The sequence below is a fragment of the Pyrus communis genome, chromosome 14 (assembly GCF_041283825.1).
Source record: "Pyrus communis isolate YQ-2024b chromosome 14, ASM4128382v1, whole genome shotgun sequence".
NCBI classification, from domain to species: Eukaryota; Viridiplantae; Streptophyta; class Magnoliopsida; order Rosales; family Rosaceae; genus Pyrus; species Pyrus communis.
Window position 1 is genome coordinate 12276000 of NC_142578.1, and position 19832 is coordinate 12295831.

At 38.7% G+C, this 19832-nt stretch overlaps 1 protein-coding gene, 2 long non-coding RNA genes and 1 pseudogene across 8 annotated transcripts in view; 2 read left to right on the plus strand and 2 right to left on the minus strand.

The window, feature by feature from the left end:
• LOC137711937 (uncharacterized) overlaps positions 1–4959 on the plus strand; it is a 31486-nt gene extending 26527 nt beyond the window's left edge. For all 6 annotated transcript variants that reach the window (XR_015955587.1, XR_015955588.1, XR_015955591.1 and 3 more), the window contains 4 exons: positions 4028–4108; positions 4214–4300; positions 4371–4475; positions 4738–4959. This is a non-coding gene — a long non-coding RNA (uncharacterized LOC137711937). The remainder of the gene's footprint in view (positions 1–4027; positions 4109–4213; positions 4301–4370; positions 4476–4737) is intronic.
• A 4953-nt stretch (positions 4960–9912) lies between these two features.
• Positions 9913–10771, minus strand: LOC148691247 (uncharacterized). Its single transcript, XR_015955622.1, has 2 exons — positions 10595–10771; positions 9913–10135 (listed from the first exon to the last, which is right to left on the minus strand). It is a non-coding gene; the product is annotated as an uncharacterized LOC148691247 (long non-coding RNA).
• A 4078-nt stretch (positions 10772–14849) lies between these two features.
• On the plus strand, positions 14850–15772 carry LOC137712040 (protein LURP-one-related 3 pseudogene; annotated as a pseudogene).
• Positions 15773–16915: 1143 nt separating this feature from the next.
• On the minus strand, positions 16916–18170 carry LOC148691248 (secreted RxLR effector protein 161-like). Its single transcript, XM_088683960.1, has 2 exons — positions 18018–18170; positions 16916–17200 (listed from the first exon to the last, which is right to left on the minus strand). The coding sequence occupies exons 1-2, from the start codon at positions 18168–18170 to the stop codon at positions 16916–16918; spliced, it is 438 nt and encodes a 145-aa protein (XP_088540086.1).
• Positions 18171–19832: the final 1662 nt, after the last annotated feature.

A 19832-nucleotide genomic window follows, 5' to 3' on the forward strand; every position in this document is an offset into this window, starting at 1 on the left:
GACCGAAAAGGGTAATTCGGTGGCGTCGATATCTGTATAAGGATCGACCTCAAAACCGAGGACCCGAGCCTCCCGTATATGTTGAAACCTAGCTTTAATGGCTGGATCAGAAGTTTTCTGGATAATTTGCTCGGCATCAGGACAAGTTAGCGCTAAGTCGAGGGCTTCCTGACATGCCTTGGGGAGTCCGTACAAGTCATTTGCGGAGTATTTCTTATGAAATTCTCGCATGTATTCCATGGATGCACCGAGGAATGGAGGGTGTAAGTTACGCCGTATTTTGATAAACGGCTCGCGCGGTGGTAATGAAGAAAGTTTCCTTTCGGCCTCTTGTGTAAAGTACTCTAGACGAGCTCTCGTTTCCCCAGGCCGGAGAAGGATCTTAATACGTTTCTCAGCCTCCTCAATGGTGGTTTGGAAATCAGCATCCGCTACTTTCTTCCCTTCGGCTAACTCGGTCATGATAGTCGGGGTTGGCCGTTCGCTAATATCTTCCACGGCCTTTTTTGGTTGCCATTGGTTGGCCGGGCTAGCCTGCGCTTCTCGTCGCCGAGCCATGCAATCTATCCATTGGCGGCGACGTTTTTGAGATTTAGATAGCACCGTATACAAGCCAGTTGCAGAGTTGTAACTGTACCAGCGTTAATCCGATGTCCTGGGTGGCTTGAAAGTTTTGCGATCAGCTGGCGAGCCCGAACTGTTGGTATTGCGCGAATAATAATCCTCATTATAGAATGGTGCGTCGAAGTCAAGATGCCGCCTGACCGAGGTCTGTTCTTTCGGCTTTACTTGTGGGCCGAGTCGATCGAACACTTGACGTCGTGGACCTAATCGCTTTGATGACGCCGTAGGGGCCGTTGGTGGTGTTGAAGATTTCTTCCCAGGTTCAACTGGTGTTTTACAATGGTCACATAAAACCTTCGATCCACAAGTTTCGTCGGAATTTGACCTCGTCATCGGCTCATCGGCGGGTCGCACCAATTGTTCCGTTGGTGGTGCATTTGAAAATATATCAAGCTTTAGTCTTGTTCGACCATTCTGTTGACGGATATGCTGCACCGGGACATATTCGGCCTTCCCTTTGTTTCTGGGAAGGTGAGCATCCACCATACCAATCGTTGTTGAAGGGAAAGGATTAACATCGACCGCCATCTTTTCCAGAAATTTCAACTTTCCTTTTTCGATCCAACTTTGAATTGTGTCCCGGAACACAACACAATTATTGGTTGCATGCTTATTAGAATTATGATACTTGCAGTATATCTTTCCTTTTAATTCATCGGCCTTAGGGATAGTATGTCCCGGCCGAAGCTTGATGATTTTTGCTGCCAATAATTGATCGAAAATTGCTGCAGCTTTGGTGATATCAAAAGTGTATACTTTTGATGACTTACTCGTTTCCTCGGCGGCCAAACGGGTTTTGGCGTCTTTGGTATTTACTTGCGCCAAATATAGGGTTTGTCTATTACTATCTCGGCCGCATCCACACTAGCATACTGAGGTTCTTCACTTTCGGCCGATGCATAGCTAACCGTGGGGTTCTTATACAACGTCCCTCGGGATGGTGACTTTGATATCTTTTCTTCTCGGAGCAGATAATCATATTGTTCGACATGTTGAGCAAGTTCGTACATATCTCGAATATTTGCCCCCAGGAACTTCTTTTTGTACTCCACGTCTAATCCGTTGAGGGCGATCCTGACGAATTCCACTTTGGGGAGTGGCACTCGGCACCAATTCCTGGCCGATTTAAACCTTGTTAGGTATTCCATTGGAGATTCGTCAGATGCTTGAGCCATCCTGGCCAACGATGATACGGACATCTCCATCCCTGGCCGATAGAATTGTTCATGGAACTTTTCGACCAACTCTTCCCAACTCTGCACGGAGTTGGGTGGAAGATTAATGTACCAGGCGAAAGCTGAGCCTGTCAGTGAAAAGTTAAACAGCCGTAGTTTGTAGAAATCGCTATTGATGTCCCCACACTGCGCTGTGAACCGAGCCATATGTTCTAGTGAGGATAAAGATGATTCCCCGGCGAAGAGGCTGAAATCGGGGATCTTAAATCCTCGTGGGTATTCAAACCTTTCCACATAAGCCGGGTATGGGTGAATGAATTTTGGAAACTTCGGCCCTTTTTTTAGGGCCGAATCAATCATTCTCTGGACTTCGGTGACGTTTATGGAAGCGACTTCTTCTCCCCGGCTTGGTCCCTCGGCTCTATTTCCTGGTCCTCTTCTTTCTAAGGGGACTGGTTGCGGCCGAGCGAACCCTCTCTCGGCTGGTATAGGCACATTCGTCGGGAGCTGCCGAGGTTGGCCGACCTGGCCATCTTCGAAGGCTTTACTAACCAGTAGTTCAAGCATTCTGGTCTGTGTATCGCTGTTACTACGTATTGTGTCTAGCAAATCATTCATCTTCTGACCAATCGACTGCTCGACCTGACGATATTGTTCATCCAGTCGTCTCCGAAGGAATATCCTTGTTGGTGGATCGGAACCTTCCCCACCATCGTCATCACAATCTTCCACAATCCCTTCCATGAACATTCCAGCTGTTTGATTCGGGACTGCGGGGTTGTAAGGTTGCCCGCCGAGACAGACTTCATTATCTCGGCGTGTTACACTTGTGGCCTCGGGCGGCGCAATTATGATCGGATTTTTTGTAGAGTGCAAATCCTGCCCAAGGCCTTGCACTAGCAAGTCAGTCCTTGACTTTCCCATGGTTGTTTTTTGCTTCGTAGATCGTGTCTCAATGGTCATGAACTTCGAAGGTTTAGCACAAATGGTCCCACTGGGCGTGCCAAAATGTTGACCCTAAAAATTACAAAACCTACGTGGCGCGCAGGCCGAGTAACTAATAAGCTAACTACGTCCTTCGGTCGAATGCGGGGCGTGCCAACTCGTCGGCCGAGCCTGGCCGAGGAGTAAAATTTGTTGATGTAGCTTTGAGCGCGTCGCTGACTTCTTTATCTTGCGATTGCGACCGAGGAAGGAACACTCTCGGTCTCTGGGTTTTACAGCCTGAAGACAAGGCTACTAATTCTGCAGAGTTCACAAATCGTCCGAGCTCGATTCGGTCACTGTGATTATATTCGTGAGAGTATAAGCACGTCGAATCGAGACCAAACTGTATGGGCACAGGTACTCGAACGTGATGTATGTCTTGATGGTAAACGTAGTTCGGCCGTCGGAATGCCGAACCCGGAAACTCACTTGTAAGTATCCAATCATAAAACCACTCGGCGACCAGTACGCCGAGCAATGTAATTCGCAACACCCAACTATGCCGAGAAGGCTAGCAAGGTGACCTCTGCCAACAAAGGTTCGAAAACCTTTCTCGACCGAGACTTGGATAGATAATCGGTCGACCTCGACGCAGTGCTGTTTATCCAAACTGAAGATGCTTCTCGGTCGGCTGATTCTGCGGCAGCAGTGCTGTTTATCCAAACTGAAGGTGCTCACCGGGCGCTTCCACAGTGCTGTTTATTCAAACTGAAGGTGTGTCGGCAGGAAAAGAAAAGGAAAAATCTCAAGGTGTTGAGAGGTTTTGCGCAGGGCAATTGTATGTTGATCTGAAGGTCCTTTTCTGTTGCATGATTTCTTGTATTTATAGTGCTCCGTTCCTTGAAACCAATTCTGATTTGGATTGGGAGTCCTTGTCCCGTTTTGACTCTAACTCGAACAAACCCACTCCCTCTGGGATTCTGAATTTTCCTTCTTTTCGAGACTCTATTCCTTGCCGGTCAAGAATCCTGGTTGCACCAGGACTTCCTCGACCTTTTCTATTCATCTGGACTACTTAGGATAGGGTTTGGCCGACCCTGTCAGCTGGCCCAGGATTTATTACTCGGCCCATAGTATTTGTTATTACCTTGGGCCGAGCACATCCTGCTGCTCGGCCCAACAATAATATTTTGGGCCCAAACAAGTTCATCTTCGAATATAAATATATAAGCAATTCCCCCAAGTTTGGTTTGGATATGGTAATTGAGTCACTGATTTACGAAATGCCCTTACATGATCAGGCATATCTATTCAATGACTACTGGGAGCATATTGGAACTGTAAAGTCTGTCTTCGATGCAAACTTGGCCCTCACAGAACAGGTTGGTAATACTTGCACTGAATCGTTCCTGCTCTTCGATTAGATTTTTTTTCCTATATGTGCATATGTGGCAACGGTTACTGATTACATCCTTTCTTTCGTGCAGCCTCCGAAGTTTGAATTCAACGATCCAAAGGCACATTTCTACACCTCTCCTAGATTCTTGCCACCTACAAAAGTTGAAAAATGCAGGGTATGATTGCAAGCTTACTATGCGACATCGGGTGTAATTTTCTGATCTCATGGCCAAATGAATTTCGCAGATTATGGATGCAATTATTTCTCATGGTTGCTTCTTGCGAGAATGTAGCGTTTAACACTCCATTGTGGGTGTGCGCTCATGTCTAGAGTCTGGAGTCAAACTTAAGGTGAGCTACCCTTTCTACGCATTGGTAAAAACAGGCTACCAGATTCCAATATGTCAATCATGAAATATTTCAACCGGCAGTTAGAATGCGCTTGAAAACATAAGCATGCTGGTGTTACGAGCTCTGATCACATTTGGTTATTTTAAATCGATTTTCAGGATACTATGAATTCTCAATGTTGATTGGATGTTTGGGTAGTTAAACATCACTGGAAATATGTGATCCTTTCCCTTTTTCATTTTTCCTTTGGTTTGGATTTCAGGAAGGTGATTGCATAATCCACCGAGCTGGGAAAAAGGGTAAAATCAGCTATGGGTGGCTATATGTAGGAATGCATGGATGCATTGATAGGAAAATCTCATTATTTTGTTGGTCTTTTATCTTGAACACTTGTAAACATGTTCTTTATGAGGAATATTTATGTAGTTTCACTATAGACATTCCATTTCTACTACTGGATTGCTTTTTACAGCCGAGGCTGCCATATTTGATTTTATGAAAAATTTTTGGTTTTATTTCAAAATTTTACATTTCTATTTTTTTGTTTTTTTTTTAAATAGAACCTACTAGGCACAATAACAAAAATAGTGCAAACATGGATGGAGAAGGTCATCTGACAAGTTTATCTAAACATAGACACAAAAAGGCCTTTATTTGTGTCTGCCTCTTTGAGCACCAAACATTCTATTGTGTCCTTTTAGCAAAGGTAACGCCTATAGAGGGCACAAATACAAATATAATTGATGCACTGTTGCTATTGGTCTATGGGCACATATGTTAGTGCTCTTTAGCCTCAAAAGACAGATAATTTATTGTATACAGTGCTCATGTTTTTTGTAGTGCTATTGGTTTTAATTTTTATCCCGTAACATGTCATCCCAATCTTGAGGAATTTGAAATCAAGTTAAAGTCTTCTACTGCAGTCTATTTATAGATGCATTAGGTTAGGGTTTCGTACTGCTGCCATATCACAACATATATATGCACTGAGAGCAGTCATTTATTAGCGAGAGCATGCGTTAGGGTTGTAGAAGTGATCATCATATCACATCCTAATCTTTGCTGCTGCAGAATGCATTAGAATAGAAGGTGGTTTTGGGATGCTGCCATTTGGTTTTGAAAGAAAGGCTGCTGCAGCTTTATGGTTTTAAAGAAAACAAAATGATGCGCCGCTTGTTTCATCGTTCTTACAACAAATATTTTTGGGTAAAATATAAAAAATTATTTTAATTATTGGTATCACGACACTTTCATATCTCATCTTTTAAAATTGACAATGTCATACCTCATCTTACGAATTTGTGACAATGTTATACCTTCTGTTAGCCTGCCGTGAATTTGTCAGTTAAATGCTGACGTGACTTGATCCAGACCTCATTTTCTATTAAAAAATTAAAAAAAAATTAAAAAAACTAAAAAAAATCATTTAATATTTTAAATATTAAAATAATAAAGAAAAGTTAAAAAAGAACAAAAAGAAAAAACCAAAACATTTCATCCCTTCCACCCCCTCCCTCCTTCTCTCTCTCCCCATCTTCATCTTCATCTTCATCTTCTTCCCTGCTTAATCTTCAACCAAAAAAAAAAAAAAACCTAACCCAGTTCATCCCCCCCTCCCCAAAAACAAATCCAACCCCTTGCGACCTAGAAAGAAGAAGAAGGAAGAGGAAGAAGAAGAAGAAAAAGAAAGAAAAAAAAAAAAGAAAAACCCAGGTCCCGTTCGCTAGGCCGATTCATCGGGTGAAGAACCTAGGCGCGGAGAAAATGGGGGTGGATTTAAGGAGTGAGGTGTGTAGAGGAGGGAAAAGAGTGGGTGCAGGGGAAGACAATAGGTTTTTTTTTTTTTTTTTTTTTTTTTTTTTTTTTTTTTTGGGGTTGCAGCAGATAGGGAGAAGAAGAGGAAAGAAGATGAAGATGGGGGAGAAGAGAGAGGGTGCGCGGGCTTGGGGGGGGGGGAAGGGACAAAGTTTTGTGTAATTTTTTTTCTTTCTTTTTCCTGGGTTGCAGCAAGTAGGAAGAACAAGAAAGGAGATGAAGATGGGGGAGAAGAGAGAGGGTGCTGGGGGGGGGGGGGGAAGGGACAAAGTTTTTTTTTTTTTTTTCCTGGGTTGCAGCATGTAGGAAGAAGAGGAAGGGATATGAAGATGGGGGAGAAGAGAGAGGGCGTGGGGTGGGGGGGAGGGGAAGGGACAAAGTTTTGTTTTGTTTTTTTCGTTTTTTTTGTTTTTTTTTTTTTTTTTTTTTTCTTTTTTCTGGGTTGCAGCATGTAGGAAGAAGAGGAAGGGAGATGAAGATGGGGGAGAAGAGAGAGGGTGCGGAGGGGAAGTTTTGTTTGGTTTTATTTTATTTTATTTTTAACTTTTTTTATTATTTTAAAAATATTAAATGATTTTTTTAGTTTTTAATAATTTTTTATTAATTTTTTAATCAAAAGTGGGTCCCGAGTCAAGCCGCATCAACATTTAACTGAGAAATTAATAGAAAAACTGATGGAGGTATGACATTGGAACAAATTCATAAGATGAGGTATGACATTGTCATTTTAAAAAGATGAGGTATGAAAGTGTCGTGAGACCAATAGTTGAGGTAGTTTTTTGTACTTTACCCAATATTTTTATAGTAAGCTTTTCTTATTGAGAAAATTGTCGGTTTGATTTTACAATGATAAAGAGTTATTTTTAAGAGAAAAATCTTATAGCAGCCCATGAGAGACAGAGAGTGGTTTTCATGAATTTTGGGAGAGAAAAATCAGTTTGCATTGTGTGGTTTCAAAATTATAATTTTTATTTTGGCACTAGCACAAAAACACACTTGTGCGACGGAAAATTGCGCGACGAAATTTCCAGATAACAAAAGTAGTTTGGGAGGCAGAAACTGCAAACCAAATTGCAACAGCTGCCTCCCTCCCTCATCTATCTTGGAGGATATTAAAATCTAGAATTCCCAATTATTTTATTTCCCTCGCACACTCGTGAAACTAAATGAAAACCTTAAAAAGAAAACCACTAGTGTAAACATTTTAAATTGAAGATAGAATTAGTTCATTGTTTTCTTGTAGGGTCGAGGAGTGTAATTGTAAAAAACATCAAAATCGAAGCTAAAATAGCCGTTAAATCATGATTTTTCATTTATAACCGTCGAAAAATTTCTTCTTGTTACCTAATCTCTAAATGTTTGTTTTGCAATTTTTGACGTATGCTAGCTCGGAGTATATACAAATAAATTTGACGATTGGATCATTGAAACCAGTTTTGTAGAATGTGTATCTCGCCAAAATGATAGATTCAACAAACACTTAAGAGTCTATTTTATATTTTCATTAATTATAACATAAGGTTTTGCGGTATCCACTAGTGTAAATATTTTAAATTAACGATCAAATTCATTCATGTATTCATATAGGGTCAAGGAGTGTAGCTGTAAAAAGTCATCAAAATTGGAGTTAAAATAACCATTAAATCTTGATGTTTCATTTAATTATGACAGTCGAAATTTTCATCCCGTTAGTTAATCTTTGAATATTTATTTTTTACGATTTTTGACATATGCGATCTCAAAGTATATACGAACAAGTTTACCAGTTGGATTGTTAAAACTAGTTTCGTAGAATGCGTATCCCATCAAAACGATTGATTCACTAACACTTGGAGTTTATTTTATACTAAGTCTAAAATAAAATTTTGTGGCATCCACTAGTGTAAATATTTTAAATTGAAGATCAAATACATTCATTGTATTCATATAGTGTCAAGGAGTGTAGCTAAAAAAAAAATCATCAAAATCGGAGTTAAAATAACCGTTAAATCATGATTTTTCGTTTATAACGTTGAAAAGTTTTGTCACTTACATAATCTCTGAATGTTTTTTTTTTCCGATTTTTGACGTATGCAATCTCGAATTATATACAAACAAGTTTGACGGTTGGATCATTGAAACTTGTTTCGTAGAATGTGTTCCCGTCAAAACGAAAGATTCACTAACACTAGGAGTTTATTTTATGCTTTCATTAAGTATCACATAAGATTTTGTGATATCCATTAGTGTAAATATTTTAAATTGAAGATCAAATTCATCCATTGTATTCATATAGGGTCAAGGAGTGTAGCTGTAAAAAATCATCAAAATTGAAGTTAAAATAATCGCTAAATCGTGATTTTTGGTTTATAACCATCGAAAAGTTTTGTCCCGTTACATAATCTTGGATGTTTGTTTTTTGCGGTTTTTTTAAAATGCAATATTAGAGCTTATACAAACAATTTTGGCAGTTGGATCGTTAAAATTACTTTCATAGAATATATATATATCCTATCCAAACAATAGATTTTAATAGTCATACATTTTGACAATAAAATAAAATAAAATAAAATCATACATAAATAAAAACATTTGTAGAGGTGGGAGATTAAAAATTTGGACTGCTGCCAAAATTTTGGCATGGCGCCCAAAATCTAAACTCCCTATTTCAAAAAAAAAATCCTTTTCATTTCTATCTCGCAGCTTCTCTACCTTTCCTCTTCAGAAATTTCCAAACGCCTCCACCTCTGAATACCCGAGCCCAATTCCACCTTTCCGAAATTAGAAACAAAACCATCTCTGATTGCAAACCTAGCAAGTCCTTCGCGAACTCGTCCTCCCTTCCGTTGATTGCGCACCCAAGTCTGCGGCTTCTTCTGTAAGGTAAAAATCCCAAGGCTTGTATTACTCTGTGATTTTGGAGCTAGCTCTTACTAGGGTTTTGGTGAATTTCTAATTGTTTTGACAAATTTTAATTTTTAGGGATTTGTTATTGGGTTATGTTCAAAATGCAATAAGCTTGGGAACCACTTTGAATTTAGCATGGATATCGAACTGTTACTTGTGTGTTTTGTGACAAAAAAGAAAATTCTTGATTGGACTTTGAGTTAAGATGTGTTTAACTTTGTATAAGAAATCAATTATGAAAATGTGCTTTGTGATTTTCGTAACTGGTTGGTTTTTATAAACCTTTTCATCATACATACATTCTGCATGATCAAGTTAGTATCTTGCAAAGTTCGAGAAGACAGTGATTGACGGCTGCGTCAGTGTTGTGCCACTTCTACTTGAAGGCTAAAGAGAGATCAAGTAGCAAAGCGTAGAGGCAAAACTGCCTACTAGCATGTGTGTCTAGTTGATAAGTTTTGTAAGTTTTTTTGTACTCATTTCTCTTAGTGTTTGTCCTGGCTTGGGAGGCCGAAGATTTTTCCAATGGTGGGCTTTGTCTCGTTAAATCCTACATCCTGAGTGCACCTTTTATTTATCTTTTTAACTGCATATGTGTAGGATAGTTTGATATGTGATATGAATGTGGAATTAATTTGAGAATTGAAAATTAAATTGAAATTTGAATTAGATTTTTAAATTGGAACCTATTTACCCCTAGGTTAAACTAGTACCCATCCTAGAATTTTCACAAATCTTCAACATGAAATATGAGGTTGATAGAAGCAATCAAGACTAGGGCTCGGGTCGAGATCCCGAACCGAAACCCTCAACCCGAATCCCAAACCAAAACATTTTGGGATGGAATTTTATATCTCGAAACCAAACCAAAACTATTCATTTCTCGAAATTCAGGATTCCTGATACTGTTTCGGGATTTTCGGGACACTTCGAGATTGGTCCTTAAAGCCAAAAAAATCCTGCACAGACAGATCAAAGTTTCACTGATTCATTCACATAAACATAAACATAAACATAATCAAACACAAACAGATCCTGCACAAACCCATAAACTTCCACCATTCGTTACAATTTCGTGCACCCGTGACCCACCTCCCAAGTCCCAAAGGCTTGCAATCCTGCACTGCACCCACCCTAATCTGAAACCCCCTGCAATTCGTGTACGTCCTATTTCCCCATCCCCTGTAATTTTATTCTACAAATTCATGCACCCACCCACCCTAATCTTAATCTGAATGAACCCACAAATTCATGCACCTACCCTTCCAAAAGCCTAATTCGAAATCAAATCCCAAAAGAGAGAGAAAACATGATTCAAGCAAAAAAAAATAAAAAATAAAAGGATGATTACGTTCCATTAATTAACCTCTTAGTCTCGCATCAATAGGCATAGATTTCAGAAATTCAGAAACCCTTACCTGGATTATTTTGGGACTCGATTGGTATCAGATTCGCGTCGTTGAATGAAGGGGACGAAGGGCGGGAGGAGCACCGTTGAAGTGGATGAAGGACAGGAGGAGCGGCGAGAGCATGAGAGCTGATTAGGAGATTGAGTGTGAGTGTGAGCATTCGGGAGATCAAAGGAAGGAGGATAGCAAAATGACCTAACTTAATGGACGGTTGGATTAGATCTTAACCAATCCAACGGTCCAAGTAATTTCTAATTATAAATTAAAAAAAAAAAAAAAAAATATATATATATATATATATGCGCACACACACATAACATTTGATTCGGTTTGGGATTACCGAACGCATTCAAACTTGTGGCCGAATAACTGAATCTTTCGGGATGGGTTCGGTTTTGGGTAACGAGTGTTTTGGGAAATTCGGTTTGGATATTTTTCGATCAAATTTCGGGATGAGTTTAAGACGGTTCAGGATTTTCGGGAAAAAATTCCACCCCTAATCAAGACAAAGAAAATTGTGTCAGGGTTGGTTGAAATTTGAATAGTATAAATGGGATCCTCTAGGTCATTTGCTATGGGTCATGCACCAACCACACTTTTGCATTCTATCACTCTAGCTTTCCATTCTACACTAGGTAGAATTTATCTATTTTGTTTATTGTTCTTCTGTTAGTTTCATGTCCATTCAGTACCCATCACAAGAACATTCGAATTCCCTCATCACTTCACAAAACTCATAGTTGAATCCTTGCACAAAAAAGGCATAGAGAACTTCAACTACGACACGTTCCTTCCTCGGTCTCAATCGTTTAAAAGAAGTTAGATAAAGTGCAACTCACATTTTTACTCACTCGGCCCCAAGGCTGCTAGTTCGCAGCCCCTCAAAGAAAAAAAAAAAAAAAAAAAAAAAACAAAAACAAAAATAAAAAGACAAATAGATCCCAAAATCCTTTGCTTACGATCGAGATCGATTTTTAGACTAACAAACTTGTATTTTTCTAAATTCGAATAATAGATCTTTTATTTATAAATATAAAAGAAAATCATTAACAGTAATACTAAGTGTCATAATATTTTATTTTAATATGTTAAATATATTGAGTTATAGTTCAATTGGTTAAAAAACTCACGATTGCGGCCGAAGTCCGAAATTTTGATTCCTCCATCACCAATTTCGTGTCCAAAAAAATCCTCACATGTTTAATTTTTTTTTTTTTTTTTTTTTTTTTAGTTTGCATGTGGTGAGAGTTCCAAACCTGTCATACTCATGCATAAGATGTTGCCATGGATGGTATTTAAAAAAGGGAATGTATATAGATATTGTAAATATTATGAATCTTTTATTAGGAAGGATATGTGTGTCCTTTATTGTTTCCTTATAGAACAAGGATTGTATCTTATATATATATATATATATATATATATATATATTTTCCTTTATGCAATACAATGAAGATTAAACCGTAAAATTCAATTTGGCATCAGAGCCAACTGTAACCCTAAGGCTCACACCGTATCGCTGCTACCGTGAAACCAGGAAAAAAAATACAAAAATATCCGGCAAGTCTATGGTCTCTGCCGCATCCTACAGCAAGCCAAGACTATTGCCCTTGTGTGCTGTATCATTACTGTCGAAGGGGAACAAAAGTCACAACAGGTCTTCAGTTGGTGTCGCTGCATCCCTGCAGCAAACCTGATTGCGTGTTGTGTACGTGTGTATTGTGTTGTGCCGAGAAGGGTAACTACTGGTATCATCATACCGTGCTTTGCTGCTTATTGCAGCGCTGTTAATTGTGCTATTTAGCACTATATTCGTGCCGTGTTGATCAAAAAAGAAAAAAAAGGGGAAAAAAAAAAAAAAAGGGATTGGCTGCTGCTTGAATTGCATTGTGCGGTCCAACTTTTTTGTCTTTGAAGTGCTGCTGCTTGTTTTTTCCTTGCAGCGTATGGTTCTGTAATTGGTGTGGTGCTGTGATTGCCGTGTATTAGTGTCTTGTGAGTTATTACAATGGTGAATATAGGTTGAATTTTGGATTCCGATGCAATAGATCATCTAACATATGATAAAACCTTATTTCAATCTATGTCACGTCCTCATAGAAAGCATGTGGCAACTGCCAATGGTTCTACTGCTGCTGTTGTTGGAGTGGGAACAGAATCTCTTACACCCTCTCTTCCCTTACATAATTGTTTATTGGTTCCATCATTGTCCCATCACATATTGTCTGTAACTTAAGTCCTTGAACAATTGGATTGTGTTGTATTAATGTATCCTTCATTTTGCTTGCTTCAGGACATTCAGATAAAGGAGATCATTGGGCGTGGCACCAAGAGATAAGGGCTATATTATGTGGATGATGTGGTTCCTGGAAGAGCTAATTTGGTTCATGCGTCACGTAATAGTAATCTATAGAAGGTATTGTTATTGCATCGTCGTTTGGGGCATGCATCGTTTGGTTATTTGAAACATATATTACCTGATTTCTTCAGTGGTGTTAAAGCCTCATAATTGAAATGTGAAGTATGCATTTTAGCCAAAAGTCGTCGTGCTTCATTCCCTCCAAGTATGAATAGAACATCTTCTCCATTTGTGCTAATACACTATGATGTGTGAGGGCCTTCCCCTATTAGTACTACTTCAGGAATTAAATGGTTTATTACGTTTGTTGATGATTGCACTCGTATAACATGGGCTTATCTGTTGAAACATAAAAGTGATGGTAGTATGATTATTCGGTCTTTCTCTTAGATGGTGGCTACACAATATTCCTCCGTTCTTAAGGTTCTTTGTACTGATAATGGGGGAGAATATGTTAACTCTAAGCTATCTACTTTTTTCCATGATCAAGGAATTCTTCATGAGACAACATGTTCGTATACCCCACAACAAAATGGGGTAGCTGAGAGAAAAAACCATCATATTTTGGAAACTGCTCGTGCATTGCTTATTGGTGGGTCCATGCCCAAGAGTTTTTGGCCAGACGCCATCACCTATGTCGTGTATATTATAAATCACATGCCATCTTGAGTTGTAGAATTTCGTACTCCACTCCAAGTGTTAACGGAACATGTTCCAACTGTTTCTACCAATACTCTCACTCCTCGTGTGTTTGGATGCATTGCTTATGTTCATATTCACAAAATTCGTCGTAGTAAATTGGATCATTGTGCTCTTCGGTGTGTCTTTGTGGGTTTTGCATCCCACCAGAAAGGTTACAAGTGTTACCACCCTGCAACTCGCACATGTATATAACCATGGATGTGACTTTCTCTAAGTCAAAATATTTTTATGCTCTTGTATCACCACCCTGAAATCACAAGGGGGAGAGTTCTAGTTGTGATCTTGATGGTGTTTTTTAATGGTTGGATGTACAAGAGATAACGGTTTCAAGGGGAGTGCATGGTACCGTGCCGAGTGATGCAGTTGATGCTCAGTCTCCTCCTGCCGAACCTGTTGTGAGTGGACAACAGGCTCTCATCGAACCTGCTCCAAGTATTCCACAGCTTCTTGTCGAGGAAGTGACTGCCAGTCCATGTGTTGGTGCTGTCGAAGGGGAGTGCACTAATGATCAGCCCACTATGGCCGAAGCCTCCCCCCCCCCCTCTCTCTAGTTCAACAGTGTCATTATTTTATTAAGGAAAAGCTTGAGAAAAAAATAGTATCAATACCGTTTGTGAACTCGGAAGAGCAACTTGTGAGTTCCAAACTTAATCATACTCGTGCATAAGATTCGTTAAATGACACTCTAACAAGTACAGCCATGCCCTAACGTGTAACATTCTCATCGTCCAACCATATAACTAGAGATAAGAACTCGTATATGATCAAAACATATAAACGTAATTAATTAAGTTCCGTACTTATTTTTATATAAATATGTTTTGTCGGTAAAATATATTGTGAGATGTCGCTGTTAGCTAGCCATGTGTCAACAACCCACCAAATGATGTTAAAGTTCCCTTTTATTCCCCAGAACACTACTGACCGCCTACATCAAGGTTATACAAGATAAATACACAATTCATTTTTAAGTGATAAAAATACAATTTAAATTCCATATGAAATTTCCATTTTTAATATGCACAATATTCGTAGCCACATATCACATATGTGGAGGTCTTTTGACGAGTCAATAGTCATGACCAATACTAAAATTTAAAACAAATTTGTAATAATTCTGTAGGGTATCTTCCCTTTTTAGTGATATAAATTTGAACAAGTCTCACACACACCAAGTACATCTCTTCTTCCACAATTAAACCAAAAGTTGAAGTTCCCTCTCTCATATCTGCTGCCATCAAATGGCCAAAGTTCATCCTTTCATAATAGCAAATGGTAATAGTAGGGTTGATGCTTCTTGCAGCTCTACTACTACTACTACTAGTAGTTTGTGTACTACCAAGTATCTGACGTCAAAGGGAGAAACGTTCACTATATGGATGAAATCGCTTGTGATGCAAGGAAACGGATGCACTGCGTTTGATGCAAATGGTGATGTTGTCTATCGAATCGATAATTACGACAACAAACACAGCAATGAAGTTTATCTCATGGATCTCCGGGGCAAGCTTCTGTTTACTGTCTGTGAGAAGAAAATGTGTGGTTTCCGAAGTTGGAAGGGCTATGAAAGCAATCATAACATTGGTGCCAATAAGCCAATGTTTCAAGTGAGAAAAAGTTGCAGATTTGTTCGTGGAAGTAAAGTGTCTTTATATAAAGTAACGATGCGATCTGTTAGCGATTGCTACAGTTTAGAGGGTTCGAATGGTAAATCATCATCAGCTTTCATAGTAAGAGACAACAATGGAGGAATTATAGCAGAAGCCAAGCAAAAGCAGTCAAGTTCAGGAGTAGTATTGGGAGATGATGTAATGACTTTGTTTGTGGAGGCTCATGTGGATCATTCCTTTATCATGGCTCTAGTCACTGTTTATGGCTTAATTAGGCGTCAAATATGAGTTTAGCATTTTTAATTAACATGGCAGCTTTGTTAGATATAGAAGCTTTTTGCAAATACTAGGACAGGTTGTTAGATATAGAAGCTTTTTGGTGAGCAGTGACGTTTCTCATTGGGGTTATTTCCTCTCTTTTCTTCTTTTTGTGGGAGTTTTACTTTTAACCAATATTGTACTGCAGAATGAGAAATCGATCAAGTCATTCATTTTCCATTTACTGTTATGAGTTTCAGCCTAATTCAGCAGGTTAAGCTTTCATGTATTAACGCACCCAACGAATGTGAGTTAAGCCAGTTGTCCAAAATAGTATGTCCATACCTTTCTAATCAAGTTTGAGATTTCCTTCTTGTAGATACGAGTAGTTCAGTATTTGTTTTAAAAATGTAAAAAAGAACACAACCCAACAATATGCTTTAAGCTTGAAACTTAATTAACCTAGCTTCTCATTTAACAAAAGCATCCAAAAGAATAAGTTTTTGAGCATTGTCCATTTTCCGCAGCAGACAAGCACGCATGGGTGGGACAAAAGTGAAAGCGATGTGTTGTTAGCAATTGCAGAAATGGCAAATTAGAAGCATCTGAAATTTTCTTTATAGGTAACTAGACTTCATTTGGAATCAACACTGGAGATTGAAGGCCACTCGATCAAAAGGCCAAATTAGTACAAATTCTATAAGAAAGTTACTTGAAGATGTTAAGATTTGAATAGCTCATAGCATTTCAGAAATGGTTTTGGATTTTAGTGAGCAAAACGAAGAAGAAAGCTGAAAAAGAACAAAGGAATAATCACAACTGCAACATTCTAACCATTACATAATGTGCACACTTCATTCATAGCACCATTCATTCTCTTACATCAGTCATCATGACCATTCAAATACATTAGCCACTGTGATTATGACACATGGCAATTACAAAGTATATGATCCGTTGACAATGAAAGATTGATCTAAGACCTTACACTTGGCATATGAGCACAAGTTTGTTGCAACCAAAATTTGTTAGACAAAATGATAAAAGAGAATTAAGTAAGTAAATCATTTACTAACAAGAAATTAGTAAGCAATTTACTTCTCAACACTCACTTCTAAATGACTAACTGGTTTCCATCCAAGAAGACCTCTCAAGTAATTGAACCGATCTTTAGAAAGAGCCTTTATGAAGATATCAGCAATCTGTTCTTCACTCATGTAAATATATCAGATCAATCACTCCTCCTTAAATTGCATCCTTGATGGAATGAAACTTCCTGCCAATATGTTTGGTTCTTTGGTGAAACACAGGATTTCTAGACATAGCTGTCACAAAAGTGTTAACACATAGTAAAGGAGTTGCATCTGCTTCCTCTCCAAAGTCTTCAAGCACAAACCTAAGCTAGATGGCTTGTGTGGCTGCTTCAGTTGCACTGACATACTCAGCTTCTGCAGTTGAAAGAGCCACACTGTGCTGTTTAACTGATGACCATGAAAATGCACCACTTCCAAAAGAGAATGCATATCCTGAAATACTTTTCATATCCTCCTCAGAGCCACTCCAGTCATTATCACAGTAACCAATTAACAAAGATTTACCAGACAAGTATTCACTTCCATAATCAATTGTTCCTTGGATATACATTAGAACCCTTTTAGCAACACCATAATGCTTCCTAGATGGCTGCTACATAAATCTTGCAAGCAAATTGGAAAAGAACATGATATCAGTTGCTGTTAAATATAGCAAACTCCCTACAATTTTTCTATTCAAGTTCTCATCTGCATATTCATAATTATCATCTCTTCTCAACTTATCAGTTGCAACCAATGGAGTGCTCACTGGTTTACAATCTTTGAGCACAAATTTTTCTAAGAGAGTCAAAGTATACTTCTTCCAATGGATAAACATGCTCCCTTCAATTTGAGTTACTCCCATTCCAAGGAAATGGCGAAGTAAGCCCAAATCAGGCATTTCATATTTACTCATCATCTCATACTTGAATTCATTCATCATTTCTGCACTACTTCCAGTGTATACTATGTCGTCTACATAGATTGACACACTTAAAGTGCCAACACCTTCCTAAGTCCTCACATATAATATTGCTTCACTTGAGCTTCTGTGAAAGCCACGATGAATCAAATAGGTATCGATTTCACCTACCAGGCTCTTTGAGGCTATTTCAACCCATAGAGAGCCTTCATTGATCTATATATATACATTATCTTCCAACATTTTCAATCACAAAACCATCTAGTTGGTCCACATAAACCTCCTCTTCAACAACCCTATTCAGAAAGGCTATTTTAACAATCAACTGCCATAATTTCTAACCTTTTTGAGCTACAAGAGTATTGAGAGTCCTAATTGTATATAACCTTGCCACAGAGGCAAAGGTTTCATTGAAATCCACTCCTAGTTTTTGTATGGAACCCTTTGCTACAAGACTTGCCTTGTGTTTTTTAATAGACCCATCCAAATTCAATTTTCTTTTGTATACCCATTTCACTCCTATAATAAGCTTATTGCTTGGCCTATCAACCAATTCCCAAGAAGAATTCTTCTCTATCATCTTCATTTCTTCATTCATTACCATCTTCCAAGCTTCATCCTTAACTGCTTCGTTGAAGTCTTTAGGCTCATTACTGCTCATTTTACATAATGCATACATTTCACTCAAACTCTTTCATTTCAGTGGAGTGTGATAATAAGCCCTTGAAGTTGAAGATGAGGAACCAAGAGTACTTGTTCTTTGAGATAGTTTCATTTCATTTGTTGTAGATGATCTTAGAGGAGTTTGCACCGAGTTGAATCAGCATAATCAAAATCAATTCAGTTATATTCGAATCTTCTTCAATATCCCAAGAAATGGATGGTTGCATTGCTTCACTATTTTCCCAATTCCACATTGCTTTCTCATCCAAGATCATCTTCTGAGTTCTCAAGTTGAAAACTCTATATCATTTTTCACAAATACCATATCCAACAGACACTTCTCATTAGTTTCCTCCAGTTTATGCCTTAGTTGTGACGGGATAACAATATAACATAAAGAACCAAATATTATTAAGTGTTTGATCCCTAGTTTTCTCCCACTAAAGGCTTCTAATGGAGTCTCATTGTTCAAAGCACTTTGATAGGAGCATATTTAGGCGACTTAACTAGCTTATTCTTGTGCATTTGTGCTATTATTTCTTAGTTAATATCGTATTACAACTCAATTTCGTGTGTTTGCAGGTCCTATGGGTTAAAGTATCAAGAAAGTGCATTTGGGTGCATTTTGGAGCTATTTTGGACACTAGGGGGAGAGCTTGCATGTGGGCTAACATGGATGGACGAATTTGGACTTCAAGAAGTTGGAAATGTGATAAGAAGAGGAAGGAAATAAGCTAAGGACAAAGTGGATAAGGAGGGAGCTCAAAAGAGGAAACATTATCCAAAACCTTATCTAACCTTATCCAACATTATCCAAAACATTATCCAAACCCTATCTCATCTTATCCTATCCAAACCTTATCATGTCTTAATCCTAATTGCAAGGGGACCTAAATGGATAATTCTAGAACCTATTTCTAGAAGCATCCTATTCTAGAAGGCCTAAATCTGCCACAAAACCTATTCTTTCTAGAAATCCTACAAAAGTGGCGCACCAACCTATTCTAGAAGGCCTTGCCTTGCCTTGCAAGCCAAGCAACCCTCTCCCCTAAATCTGCCGCACCTTCCTAGGCCCAATTCCTTTGGGATTCTGATTTCCAAGGCCTAATCCTTGTGGATTTGGGTATACAAATCCTTTTATAAAACTATGTGGGCCAAAACCTCCTCCTAAGTGGATTTGATTAACCATAGCCGAACCCTAGGGCCCTAGTCCACTAAATCTGTTAAGCCTAACCATAATCTACTTAACCCTAGGACTATATAAACTTAAATTCAGCCAAAAATTCGTACCCCCCTTATGCTATTCAGAAACCCTTGTGTCGCACCTCCATTCTCCATTCTAGACCTCCATACATCTCCCTACACATCCATACACATCTGCCGCACCCTTCCCACCATAATCAACCATCCTCCATCCTTCCAAACAAGGAAACACCATCCAAAACCCCCAATTCCACCACACACAACTTATGCCGCAGCAAGGAGGAGGAGGAAAAACCAAACCGTGCATCAAATCCATCTTGGAATTGCTGAGTGTTTAGGTGTAATCTTTCTTATGATTTCTATGTTTAATTTCAATACTTTTTGTTGTGCAAGCATGAGGAACTAATCCCCTTTTGGCTAGGGGGGAATTTCGAAACCATGGTTATATTTGCATGAT